We start from the raw sequence: 13,143 nt of genomic DNA, 5'->3' as shown, positions 1-13,143 counted from the left end.
TGCAGCTCTTATGTAGATGAATCAGAGATGGGACCCTCACATTAAGCCAGAAGGAAAGAAGCTCTAGTCTATCACACTTAAGTCTTGACAGTCCAATCCGTAGATCCGGATTGTGAAGACAGTAATACTGTAATACTGTACAGTAAGACTGCACTTCTCGTGATTGCTGGGTTTACACTGCACCTGAGTCATAAAGCAGGGATTCAATAATATGATTTTATGTTAATGAAAGGCATGTCATGATTATACTCCAGCCAACATAGACGCTGATTTTAAAAAAAATAATTTAGCTATCACAACTGTTAGACAAATAAACCAAATACAGTATCTTTAAATAGGGTGTGCTTCACAAATACAAGACTTTGAAATGTTAATATTTCAGAAAATTATGTAATTACAATTATTTCCTATTATTTCACCTCTTGCTTGATTGTGAGATATTAAGAATATTTAAATTAGATTTTAATTAAGTAATTGCAGCAAATATACATGCTAAATCGAAATATACTGTAATTCATTCATTCATTCATCTTCCAACCCGCTTAATCCGCTAACGCAGGTCGCGGGGTAGCCAGTGCCTATTCTGGCAGTCTCAGGGCGTGAGGCGGGGGACACTCCGGGCACGACGCCAGTGTACCGCGGAGCCACATAGAAACAAACAACCACTCACACACACACACTCACTCCTATGGTCAATTTGAGACCGGCCAATCAACCTGAAGTGCATGCTTTTGGAGGTGGGAGGAAGCCGGAGAACCCGGAGAGTAAGATTTTTTATTTTTAAATAGACATGTCTTTCAAGCGCTCTTACTGTTGAGAATACCCTGAAATTAATCTATTTTGGTAATATACATCCTCATGAAAAAAAAGTTTGAACAATTTAACTTCTTTATTACCTGTAGACTAGATTTCTAATCAGAAAATGAGCACAATCAGGTCTGCCTCTGCAAACCTCATCCTGAATTATTTTCCTATGCTCACTATTCGGGTCAGAGCTCCTCCACTCCGGGCCACCAGGGGGCAGCAGGCGCTGGAGCTGTGACTCCAACATATAGCGGCTGGTTTTAGTAACCGGTGGTAAACAATCAACATGGCCGCTTCCGTGAAGAAAGCTGCCCATGATATAACGACGCGGAGTCGAACTGATGACGTTCTTTTGTCGGATGGGATCGAATTCAGCTCTCTCCTCCTGTCGCAGGCCGTCCTGGACGGACTGTCCGCCGCGGGCTTCCACAAACCCTCCCCGATCCAGCTCAAGGCGATCCCGCTGGGCCGCTGCGGGCTGGGTGCGTTTACAACACATGCGGGTCGCTCCACGCGTGAATGTGTCAAAAAAAAACCGGAACGTCGGCGTTTGGATGCTGATGGCTGATTTTTAGTCAGACTTTTCACTTGTGCTTTTTGGCATCACAGTTTGTTGCTTTTTCTAACTAATGGGAAATTATTCTCAAACTGCAAAATCGATTTCCATTTTGTTGTGTTTTGGGGACATGGGACAGACGGGGGCCCGTTATAACCTCTTCACATTTTTTAATACAGAAACTAAATTCTCAGACGAATCTTTTACAGGCTAGGCATTCAGGCAGGGTGTGGGTCTGTACTCTACTGAGGTGAATTTTTCTTTGGTTCTGAGTCTTTTTTTAAATAAATAATTGCACTCAAATATTTTCCTCCAGAATTAGAACAGAAAGTTGTCTTTAGTAGCAAAAACTCACATTGCACTTGAAGTAAACACATGCCTTTAAACTGTGGACAAGGCACATAATTTGGTGCATCTTGATTAATTTGATGATTGGTGTAGCCTTAATTTTACCATCTGCTCTTTCAGATTTGATTGTGCAGGCAAAATCTGGCACAGGGAAGACATGCGTGTTCTGCACCGTCGCCCTGGACTCGCTGGTTCTGGAGAATCCTGCAACTCAGGTGAGAAGGTGACTCAAGATTGTCAGTGGAATTTGAAGTAATGTACCTTTGCTGTAGTTTCTAACCTCAGGGGTGTATGTGTGTTTATACAAATTAATTAAAATCTTTGGGGATCTCCTAACAACGAATAATAAAAGAAGAAAACACAATTTCTTTTCTATTCTCAAATTTAAACCACTGATCCCACAACAGATGGTCATCAGTTTTTAATCCGTTCGATTAATCTTCTCATTGTCATAGACACAAATGGAAGAGGCCATGTTTTAGTGTGCTGTAATCTAATTAGTCAGGGCTTTATTGATTGAGAACTACCCAGAATTTGCCTAATCTGCTCCCACTCGAATCAGAAAGAATCTCTTTCTGTCCTCTGCAGGTCCTCGTCCTGGCTCCTACGCGTGAGATAGCGGTGCAAATCCACTCAGTAGTCATGGCTATAGGCTGTGCCATGGAAGGTCTTGAGTGCCATGTTTTCATCGGGGGCAGGCCTGTCAGTCAGGATAAAGCTCATCTGAAGAAGTGTCACCTAGCTGTCGGTTCACCTGGTAAGAGTCCTTACAGCCCACCTCGAGTCATTTCCTGTCATGCTTTTCATGGGTTTTTGAACCGTTGATGTACGCAGGTCGTATCAAGCAGCTCATTGAGCTGGGCATGCTGTCCACAGCCAGCATCAGACTGTTTGTTCTGGATGAGGCAGACAAGCTGCTGGAGGAGGGCAGCTTCCAGGAACAGATCAAGTAAGACAGACGGGAATCGTCTCTAATCGTACAGCTGGCTGGTGAAGCCGAACTGGTGGCAAGATCAACTCTAGTCTGTTAAAGTGACGTGAAGTCTGCTTCTCCTCCAGCTGGATCTTTTCCTCTCTGCCTGTGAACAAACAAATGCTCGCACTCTCCGCCACATACCCAGAATCCCTTGCTCAGCACCTTACCCGCTACATGAGAGAGCCTACGTTTGTGAGGCTCAATCCTGGTGACATGGGCCTGAAAGGTAGGATCCTGGAAGGGGAAGTTTGCATTCTGAAACAATTCATCACTCTCCCAGTTAACACACCTCAGGAGATAAAATTATTATACATCCAAGTTATAAAGTGATATGTGTTTAGGATTATTTTCTGGTAACACTATTTTTCCCCTGAGGTTCAATGACAAGTTGAAAAACCTGAGTTAAGGCTGTCTGACAGAATTGAATTTAGTTAATGTTTAGTTATTTAAATTATGTTAGCTCGAGAAAAAAATGTTATCTATCTATCTATCTATCTATCTATCTATCTATCTATCTATCTATCTATCTATCTATCTATCTATCTATCTATCTATCTATCTATCTATCTATCTATCTATAAATATATAAATAAATAATAAACAAAAGATAGTTAAATTTGTTCTTTCTACCACTATGATACTATAATACAGATGCTTGAATTGATTTTCCTCCACACACGTTGTCCTTTCACCTCCTGCCAGGTCTGAAGCAGTATTACAAGCTGGTGCAGTCCCATCCTTTACCTCACAAAGTATTCGAGGAGAAAGTGCAGCACTTGCTGGAGCTTTTCAGTAAAATCCCATTCAACCAGGCCCTGGTGTTCTCCAACCTACACACAAGGTAATGCACAGGAATCTTTGTGTTTTTCTTTGTGGTAAAATAATTTTCTGCTAATGGAGCCTGCTGACTGTGACGGCAGTGATAGTGCCTGTTTATGGTTGGACAAAAACATCTTATTTTGAAAAAATGTTTGACTGAAAAATTGTGTTTTAAATGCACTCGCTTTGGATTGTTCCCACAGAGCTCAGCATCTGGCAGACATCCTGTCCTCTAAAGGCTTACCTGCTGTTTGCATCTCAGGTAAGGTTGAAATGTTCTTTTTTTCCTCTAAGAGTCATTTATGAGAAAATAAGAAAGGGAGTAATTTTTAAAATAATATTACACACACACACACACATATATATACAGTAATCCCTCACATATTCATGCTTCAAGATGCCCGGCTTCACCTCTTCAAGGGTTTTTAGTTGATTTTGTTGTTTTAACCTCCCACACTGTTGGCAGAGAGGCTGGCTGTCATTGCCAAGATGATTTCAGTGTAATATAATGTGTGTAATGACCTGAACAGGTGGTCTGAGTCAGGAACAAAGACTGGAGGCGATGTCAAAACTGAAGCAGTACCAGTGCAGGGTCCTCATCTCCACTGACCTGGTGAGGAAAACACGTTTTCTCCACTCGTCACTTGAGGACTTCATGCATCACTTATCATCTGGTCGTTTTTGCTGTGTTCTTCCTTCCACCAGACGTCCAGAGGTATTGACGCAGACAAAGTAAACCTGGTGATAAACTTGGATGTGCCGCAGGACTGGGAGACATATTTGCATCGGATTGGACGGGCCGGTCGCTTTGGTTAGTCTCCAGGACTGTCAATCACAATATGAGCCCATTAACCCCAGTTCAAAATAGACTAAAATATTATTTGCTTTCTGCAGTCTTGTATGCTTGTTGAATAGACTGAATAGACACGGCCCATTGTTTGTTTTGCCACCCATTTAGAATAACTTTCTCTCCCCCTGGCCTGTTAGTCATACAAATGCTGTTTTTTTTTTTTTTGGCCCTTATTGTTGATTTTAATTTACTTGAGCTGTGAGGTTCAAGAGTGAACACGGTTTTTAAAATTAGCTCAAGCCTCTGAAATCTTAGTAGCATCCACTTTGAAAGGTGAACAGGCTCCTGATTGTTTAAATATAATTACTTTGATTGTACTGTCTTAGAAACAGAAGGTGATTCATTCTTGGCTTGCACACACACCATTTGTGCTTACATACACGTTACAATTTATTTGCAGGCACTCAGGGACTGGCGGTGACTTACTGCTGCCATGGTGAGGAGGAGAACAAGATGATGGCCATCGCTCAAAAGTGCAACCTTAGTTTGTCCTTATTGCCCTGTAAGACTTACGTGAAGCATATTGACCTTTTAGTCTAGTTAACATTACATACAGGACAAGTAATTACAAGTCTCATTCGTGTTTTCCTTTCAGCCGTCATAGAACCGGGGTTGATGGATGAACCATGTGACTGGGATGTCTGCACAGATGCAGCCCATGTGGGCCACTTACCCCAGCTCTCCGTCAAGACGGAGAGGAAGAAGAGCCGTGCCAAGACAATCAGGGATCAAACTCCAGAGCACGGCCGTCCAAATAACCCAGTGAAGATCAGGGAACAACACGCTGAGAAAACTCCTAGGAATGTATCTCCCGTTAAGACATCTCGCTCGCAGAGTCCTCCCCAGCCGGCGCCGACTCGTAAAGAGCTGCAGGAGGCTCTACCAAAGATCCCTCCTCTCAGCTCGTTCAAGACGTGTAGTTCCAGGTTTGTGAGCTTTGAGGAGGCGGAGCGTGACTTCCAGAGCTTTATTACCACAGGGTTGGGGAGAACAGTGGAGGTCATCAGGGAGTTTGGAGGACCGGAGGACAACGCCCTCCATGAGGAGAGCAGTGGACATAAAGAGTCAGTGATGCTTTATGATGATGCAGCTCAAAGCTTAATCCGGCGGGGAAAACGGTGGCAATCTGATTTAACACGTGCAAGGTTCACATCTGGGGCTTCAAGCTCGCAGTCTGACAAGGACGATGGTGAAAGCAAAGGAGTCAGGAATCCTCAGAAAGAGGTTAAACAAGAATCCATTGAGTCCAATCCAGAGGAAGAGATCACCAAATCCAAATGTTGGGTTTCATCCACACCTGAAATATATCCCCAGACAACAAATGCATCAAACAGTAGAGCTTCATCTCAGCCTGTGAGCGATCAATCTGCGCCGGTTGTTAAATCGAGCAGGCAACACAATCAGATTGCTCCGGCGCAGAGCAGCAGACACAAATCAAGAAAGATTAAGGAAGAGACTGGAAAAGGGCATAAAAAGATTTCTGAAAAGAAGCAAAGAGACAAAAGAGCCAGGGAGAGGGATGAAGAAGAGCATGATGAAGAAGAACCTAATGATGAAGAGGACTGGGATGCTGAATCCTACTGGAGAGCCAGCTACAGAGCCTGGAGTGATTACTACGCCTTCTTGTCTCCTCAAGAGCGAGGTGTCCGGAGCTACTATAGCGTAGCCCAAAACTGGATGGCAGCTTATCGAATGAATGCCGTCTACATGGAGGAACTCCTGAAGTCCTGACTGGTCCATGCTGTCTGTCTGAACGTATGTTGTGATACTTTGCACTTAAATATGTTAAATGTATTTTTCAATGAATTCATACCATTTACTGTAAGTTAGTTGGGGTGCAAAGTGGATGAATCATCCTCTTTCAGAGCAGTGAAGACACCCACCCTAATATCACATCAACTTAATAAAAAGCAAGTGCAAAAAAAACAATTTGAAGTCAATTTTTTAACCACTTATTTTAATTCTCGCAAACAAATATAGGTAGATCTTCTAGAGATGCTCTCCTTAGATGCAGTACGATGTCAGGTGTCTGGATATAAGGGAAAAAAAATAGACACCAATAGGATTTTTGTGAGAGAAGTCATTTCAGGCCATCATCACATTAGGAAGTCAGGCTGCTGTTGTGACGTCTACTATGGTGTCGGTGAGAAATTACACCTAAGAATGTTAGAATTATAAAAAAAGGAGGCTAAAGGAAACCACAGAATTGAGAATATTTGGAACTTCAGAGACAACTTAAGCCAGAAACAAAAATACTTAGTAGTGTAATTATTGAATGTACATCTATACTGCATTTCTTTTCCACCTAACCGGCCAAGTCCTCCAGAATCTGGATCCTGCCCAGTTTTTTCCTCGTGAGGGAGTTTTTTTCCCCGTCGCTGTTGCTTATGCTTGCACTGGATGGTTCTGTTGGATTTCTCTTTCTGTAAAAGTACTTTGAAATGTCTGTTGATGTGATTAAGTGCTTTACAAATAAAAGTTGGTTTAATTAAAATGGAAAAGGATGACACGCTGTGTCGACCCCTTACGGGACAGGCTGAAAGAGTATTTTTTTTACTGTTAAGTTATTTTCCTAATAAATCACCAGCATGGATCATCTGTTCCTAAGTCCTTGTCTGTTCTGGAGCTACACATTCATATAAAACCAAATTCATATTTTTTAATATTTATACATTGGCTTTTTCCGACATAAAGGCCATTCACATCACTATTCTTTATTTATTACTGTATATAAGAGGATGGAAAAGTCCGTTGGCAGAAACTGCAGAATTTCCTTTGATCTCTTCAGCAAGGTCAGACATCTCCAAACGCTCCTGATTACAGGCTAATCAAGCACTACCTATGTTTCACCCAATCAGTACCAGGCAACACAAAGACAAACACCCCCTTGAATAAATAACTCAAACTGGAGAACCACTTCACCTCATTTTGACCATCAAAGCTTTAGGTGGCTGCAGAGTGGAATGGTTCCATAATGATCTGAGGTGCAGGAAACTGGTCCGGACAATAACCTGGAGAATAATACAAGATGCAAATGCTTCCTGAGAGGAAGGCGAGGTGATGGACACACACACCTCGAGGAACCAAACGACGGTGCACTATGATGCTCTCATGGATGCGGCGTTTCTATTTTTCAACTGTTCTGTCTTAACTTTAACGTTGGTCTTGGGTTTGCCTGGAAACTTTTGGGTTTGTTGGGTTGTTTTCAGGACCAAGAGCTTGCAGACCTGCAACAACGCCTTGCTGGTCAGCCTGGCCGCCAACGACCTCTTAAACTGCTCGCTTTACACGCCGCTGCTGCTGTTTTCCTTCGTGTATTACGGGAAGGACAGCCAGGTTTCGGTGCCTGTTTGCACCCTGCAGCAGTTCACCTACGCCCTGTGCAGCTGCGTCCAGCTGCTCACGCTGGTCAGCATAAGCGTGGAACGCTTCCAAGCCATCGCTTTCCCCTTTCAGAGCGAGAGGAGGAAAGCGAGGGTTCGTTACTGGATTCTGTTCATCTGGCTATGCGGCATCACGTTGGCTGTAATCTCTTTGACTCTTCCCAAAGCGACGCTTTTTTACATGCTCTGCCGTCTGCACACTGAGAAGTTTGGTGAGGAGCATCTCACTTATTGGGATCCATTTGGGCCCTATGTACTGGTGCCAGTGTGGGGTCTTTCTCTGGCTGTTATCATAGTCCACTACATGCGGATATTCAGAGTTGTAAGGCAGCACTGTAAGAAAGTTCTCCATCTGGGAATCCAGCTGCAGCCGACGGTGTCGACCTTGGACCTCGTGAGAGCCCCCGCGTCGGCCGCAGCGGACTGCCTCCACACCCTGCCCTCCGTCGGCTCCAGCAGCCCGCTGACCACCCGCCACACATTGCTGCTGGTAGATGGAGCCGGTGTTCCCCACACGGGCTCGTCCACAGGAGGCTCGTCAGGGAAGCCCCCTGAGATCGTGGGGGCGGTGTGTCTTCTGACACCTGAGGTCAGACAGCGGGGGAAGACGCAGATGGAGGGGAGGCTGGCTCAGCGTTTTGGGTACATCATGATTGCCTTCACGCTCTTGTGGATGCCCATGGTGGTGATTTTGCTCATGAGCATCATCTCATGGGAGGAGACAGATAAAGTGAGTACCTCTTTTTATTTTTTTGTTTGAAAAAAAGAAGAAGATATTTTATAGTTTTGTCTGCGCAACACTAAATTCAGTTTTTTTCAATTGTCTGCTTTGTGGACATAATGTATTTTTTTTATTGGATAACTTTATTTGCTGGTTATTACATTTTGTTTAGGGTTGTTAGACTATGTGTGACCAAATATTTTTATGGCTTGGGTGTTAAGTGAGACAAAATATATTTCTGTCAGTCACTCAAAAACACTCAACTCAACTATCCGTTCGTCCTTGGCACAAAGCATTAAAAGCATATTCTTTAATTATTAAGCCAAGCACTATAAAAATAAACAGCCTTTAAATAGAGAAAACTAAATTCAAACACATTTTTTAGTTTTTTAGCTACAGCTATTAAACTTAAATATTAAATAAAATAAATCAGAATAAAAAAATACTAATACTAATAATACTATAATATTACTACTACTAATAATAATAAATATAATGTGATCTTAGTTACAAGTCTGAATCATTATTTTATCTCTTTGTAGTCTGTACTCTATGAGGCCTGTGTGTTTAAACATTCTGGATTCATATCAAATTAACTCAGCACAGGATTAAACTTCAATTCATGGTTGATCTCAAGGGGATATTAATTTTTTCAAAGCCTTTGAAGGCCATTAGAAATAAAAATCCTGACTATATAAATAATCATTTGATGTTGATCAAACTGCAGATGACGTCAAGAAGTATTTTAAAGTAGTATCCTGTGTTGAATTCTCTCTTCATGTTTTCCCCTTCAGTTGCTGATGGAGCTGGAGACATCGGCGATGGTGCTGACGTGTGTGCAGGCTGCTGTGGACCCCCTCATCTACACTTTAGTCACCAGACAGTTTCGCTCTGAACTCAAGAAGATCATTTCATCCATCCCAGGATGTCCGATAAAATGGAAGAAGTGACGATACGAACATTTATATCGTATAAACTTCACCTTTGAGACACGTGAATACCGCTGATGGACTAAATGCACACAATAATTTAGAGGCAGGTGAAAAACAGAGCCCACAGATTTGGTATTTGTGGCAGATATAGATGTTTTATCAGGCGGTTCACAGTCGGGACACAAGACAAAGGTCATAAATAATATCCAACACCTGACAAGATACGCACAGCAGTAGTCTCAACAATGACAGGTGGCATAGGAGGGCAAAGCAAAGAGAAAGAGTAAAACTGACTGAGCTCAGAAGAAAGACAAGCAAAAGGAGAACAGAGAAAGAGAGACAAACACAATCACAGACCTCTGCTTTTGTTGTTTGTGAATTTAAAAAATTGCAGTCCTTTTGATACGTTGAGCAGAAATATCCATAGATAGTAGGAGAAAGTGTGCCATTTGAAAGTGCAGCTGAAACAAACAACCTATATTGAAACAGGGAAAGAAATCATGTATAATCACTAACGTATCAGCAAATAAAGAACAGAACTGTCGTTACCTACTGTACGTCGTAACCTTGTTGTCTTCAATGTCCGACGTGACACTGAATACAAAGTCTTCAACCCCACTTTTATTATTATAATGAAAAAGCTCTTCTTATCTGTGTTTGACTACTTTTTTAACTTCAAGTAAATCTGCAAACACTTTGACTAAACACTAATACTGGATCTAGGCTGCTGTCATTGGATGCAATAATAAATCATCACCAATAGTTCTAGATCACTTCTGTGAAATCCAGACCTACTAGTCACCTCGTTTTAACTCTGGATAGTTTTGCCTTTGGTTTGGTGCAAACCTCTGGATATGAGAGAACTTCAGGTCAAGAGATGAATCTAAGGGACTTTGTGTCATAATGCACTGAGATGGTATAAATTATATTACATCATTCCTGCCATACTGAATGATATGATCATGATGTGTAATTTTTTTTATTTTTATTTTTTAAGTTTTAGTACAAACGCATGTGTACTAAATTGTGTAAACTAGCTTTTTTAATGTCTTCATCTTAAGATAGTTAAACACTTTTCTAAAAGGACCATTTCTGAAAAACAGCTACATATGGGCAGACATACTATTGGACCAACTTCAGTGTTGTTTTTGAAGAATGCTTTTGGCTAATGTCTCTGTGTGTGTGCTCTAGATCAACATTTCATCCACACGGAACAGAAGCTGGTGAACTGTCTGTTGTGACTGAAGCTACTCTGCTATATCTTTTGCTTCTCAGCGGTCTCATCCATGTAACCCCACAATGAGCTGGTGTCTTTTCTGGGGTGTACCCTCCCTCTCACCTGTAGCCAGCTGGGATAGGTTCCCGCAGACCCTGTGACCCGCAAGATGGACAGGCGGCTGTAGACGAGACGATTGTGATCATCTCATCTACAAGAAAATGGATGGATGGTTGGATGGATGGATGGATGATCTCATCCATCTAAATTCAGATCTTACTGTCTGGGTAGCTGTGGGATGCAGAATCATACTCAAGATGTCAAACAATAACTGAGGTTAAAAGAGTTAGAAAAGGGTATTTAGTATCCATACTTATAAAGATCATCTTTGTCAGCTTTTAATGATGATCTTAAAATATTAAAAATGACATCTTGGGGCTGTGATTGAGAAAACAGAGTTGCACAGAGTAGCAACAGAGTTTTTTTGGTGACAGACATTAGTGGACAGTTTATCCAGTGTCCTCCGTGTCTCTTTATCCAGTGTCCTCCGTGTCTCTGTGTTCACTGTTACAACAGACTTCCTGCTTTATAACATAAATACAGTCCTTTGAAACACCAAGGAGGACAAAAATTACAAACACCAAGCTTCCTAACACATAGAGTTTACATACTTTGAAAAATGCCTGCGGAATTCAGGAAGGAATAAACATTGACAACTATAAAGGCTACTGAAAGTATACTGTTGTTGACACGGGAGGTAGGAATACAACAGGACAACAACAAGAGAGAGAAAGAGAAATATGCAAAGAGAGGAATTGAAAAAGACAGACTGAGGGAGAGAGAGAGAACAAGAAAGACGGCTTCACTGGTTCTGCCAGACGATGTTGAGATATTACAAAATATTCTATTAACAATATTCACAAAAAACCCAGGGTCAAGACAGATTTGTGTCAGAAATTCTCAGCAAACACCTTGTGCTTTTAATTTACGTCAAAATATACTTTTTTTTTTTTTTGGTTCCTTTATGAGATAATTTAGATTTTTGAAGGAAAGAATAAGAGGCAGAATTCAGAAAACTAAGAGAATAAATATTTAGTTAATCTAACAAAATAGGCACATACTATGTAAAAGGCTTGTAGCTGAGAATTTTAGACAGAAACGTGTGCAATGCACCTCTCGGAGTGGCAGCTAGTCAAATATACCATATACTGAGTCACAGAGACTTCCAGAAGAATTGAAACACAATTTTTCAATCAACTGAGACAAACTCATTCACACACACACACACACACACACACACACACACACACACACACACACACACACGCACGCACGCACACACGCACGCACACACGCACACACGCACCTCTCCTATCCAAAATGTCACGATTCCTCTATCTAGCAAAAAAATTCATATACACCCATTCACGAATACGAAACTCATTCGTAACGCCATCGAAGACACACTGACCAAGAATTTCAAGTGGAATAATATTGAACCTGAAAAGGAATGGTGACATATTCATCTATCAACAGGTGAGGAGACCAAAATGTCAAACACCAAGGCAGGTAGAATGAGTGGAAAAAACACTTTACATATCGTTCTTTATTTTCCTCTTTGAGTCTGCTTCCCCCTCCCTCATCTCTCCTGCTTAAAGAGACTATAAGAGTCAAACTGAAAGAAAAACATAAAAAGGTACTTTGTGCACAGTGACACATGACTTACTTTGGAGACAGATTCTCACCCGCCTCCTCCTCAAGCAATTACCTTCACATTTTCCCCTCTCTTGCCTACACACACGCACGCACGCACGCACGCACGCACGCACACACACACACACACACACACACACACACACACACACACACACACACACACACACACCTCCATGTCAACCGCTAATATGAATATACTGTATCTGAAAGCCAACCTCCATCCATAAAGGGAGTCCATGTCTTTACAGTACATGACCAGCAGATGGCAGGCTCCACCACATCTAGACCAGTACTCTACTCTCCATCCGTTCCAGTCATCTTCTGTCCCTCAGTCTGTCTCGATGAGTCTTTGTCCGTCTGTCTGTGTGTGTTGCTCCTGTGCTCTAATTTTCACAGTGCAGACACCTTCACAACGTTCTGGTGGGTGGGGCCCGCGGGCAGATGAGCATCACCCTCAGGAGTCGTCACGGGTGGCGTGGGAATACTGATGATTGCTGTGGTGATCTGGCTGCCCTGGCAGTTCAGGGGTGCTGGCTCATCTATGCGCATGTTCAGACTGGAGCGGCTGCAGGAAGGAAAGAAACAAAGAACACTGAGGCGCTGGATAGTTTGGGGAGAGGTTTTGTTGATTTAAAGTTCTGAAAATGGTTCTGGTTCAACAAAACTGAATGAGAAATCTTCTTTTGTCCTCCAGCACTGCATTCAAGGTCAATCCTAAAGGTGAAGAATGGTTTCAGAGATGACCATGAGAAAAAAAATTAAAAAAAGAAAAAGAAATTACCCTGAGTTTAAATCATCGCTAGTTCACAGGTTTTATAGAGT

The 13,143-nt window shown here is 42.1% G+C and overlaps 3 protein-coding genes across 3 annotated transcripts in view; 2 read left to right on the top strand and 1 right to left on the bottom strand.

The window, feature by feature from the left end:
- Window positions 1-1,085: 1,085 nt before the first annotated feature.
- On the top strand, window positions 1,086-6,934 carry ddx20 (DEAD (Asp-Glu-Ala-Asp) box polypeptide 20). Its single transcript, XM_068335336.1, has 11 exons — window positions 1,086-1,286; window positions 1,829-1,923; window positions 2,297-2,465; window positions 2,543-2,657; window positions 2,768-2,910; window positions 3,387-3,525; window positions 3,707-3,765; window positions 4,034-4,116; window positions 4,209-4,314; window positions 4,754-4,855; window positions 4,949-6,934. Exons 1-11 carry the CDS (start codon window positions 1,091-1,093, stop codon window positions 6,082-6,084), a joined length of 2,343 nt encoding a protein of 780 aa, XP_068191437.1. The 5' UTR covers window positions 1,086-1,090; the 3' UTR covers window positions 6,085-6,934.
- A 447-nt stretch (window positions 6,935-7,381) lies between these two features.
- LOC137601939 (5-hydroxytryptamine receptor 1-like) lies at window positions 7,382-9,407 on the top strand. The gene is made up of 3 exons (XM_068324438.1): window positions 7,382-7,410; window positions 7,563-8,466; window positions 9,252-9,407. The coding sequence occupies exons 1-3, from the start codon at window positions 7,382-7,384 to the stop codon at window positions 9,405-9,407; spliced, it is 1,089 nt and encodes a 362-aa protein (XP_068180539.1).
- A 3,082-nt stretch (window positions 9,408-12,489) lies between these two features.
- Window positions 12,490-13,143, bottom strand: part of kcnd3 (potassium voltage-gated channel, Shal-related subfamily, member 3) — a 93,113-nt gene continuing 92,459 nt past the window's right edge. Inside the window, exon 8 of the mRNA XM_068337525.1 lies at window positions 12,490-12,886. Within this exon, the coding sequence (XP_068193626.1) occupies window positions 12,712-12,886 (175 nt within the window). The 3' untranslated portion in view covers window positions 12,490-12,711. The remainder of the gene's footprint in view (window positions 12,887-13,143) is intronic.

This window comes from Antennarius striatus, chromosome 2, assembly GCF_040054535.1.
Source record: "Antennarius striatus isolate MH-2024 chromosome 2, ASM4005453v1, whole genome shotgun sequence".
NCBI lineage: Eukaryota > Metazoa > Chordata > Actinopteri > Lophiiformes > Antennariidae > Antennarius > Antennarius striatus.
Note: the sequence above shows the minus strand (reverse complement) of the source record. Positions and strands in the feature narration are given on the sequence as shown.

Excerpts from the sequence above, each read along its gene's own strand:
- ddx20 (XM_068335336.1), top strand. The coding sequence starts at position 1,091 with ATGGCCGCTTCCGTGAAGAAAGCTGCCCATGATATAACGACGCGGAGT. Across the intron at positions 3,766-4,033 it reads ACCTGCTGTTTGCATCTCAG|GTGGTCTGAGTCAGGAACAA; the intron begins GTAAGGTTGAAA and ends TGACCTGAACAG. Across the intron at positions 4,315-4,753 it reads TGGACGGGCCGGTCGCTTTG|GCACTCAGGGACTGGCGGTG; the intron begins GTTAGTCTCCAG and ends ATTTATTTGCAG.
- LOC137601939 (XM_068324438.1), top strand. The coding sequence starts at position 7,382 with ATGCAAATGCTTCCTGAGAGGAAGGCGAG. Across the intron at positions 7,411-7,562 it reads CTTCCTGAGAGGAAGGCGAG|GACCAAGAGCTTGCAGACCT; the intron begins GTGATGGACACA and ends GGTTGTTTTCAG. Across the intron at positions 8,467-9,251 it reads CATGGGAGGAGACAGATAAA|TTGCTGATGGAGCTGGAGAC; the intron begins GTGAGTACCTCT and ends TTTCCCCTTCAG.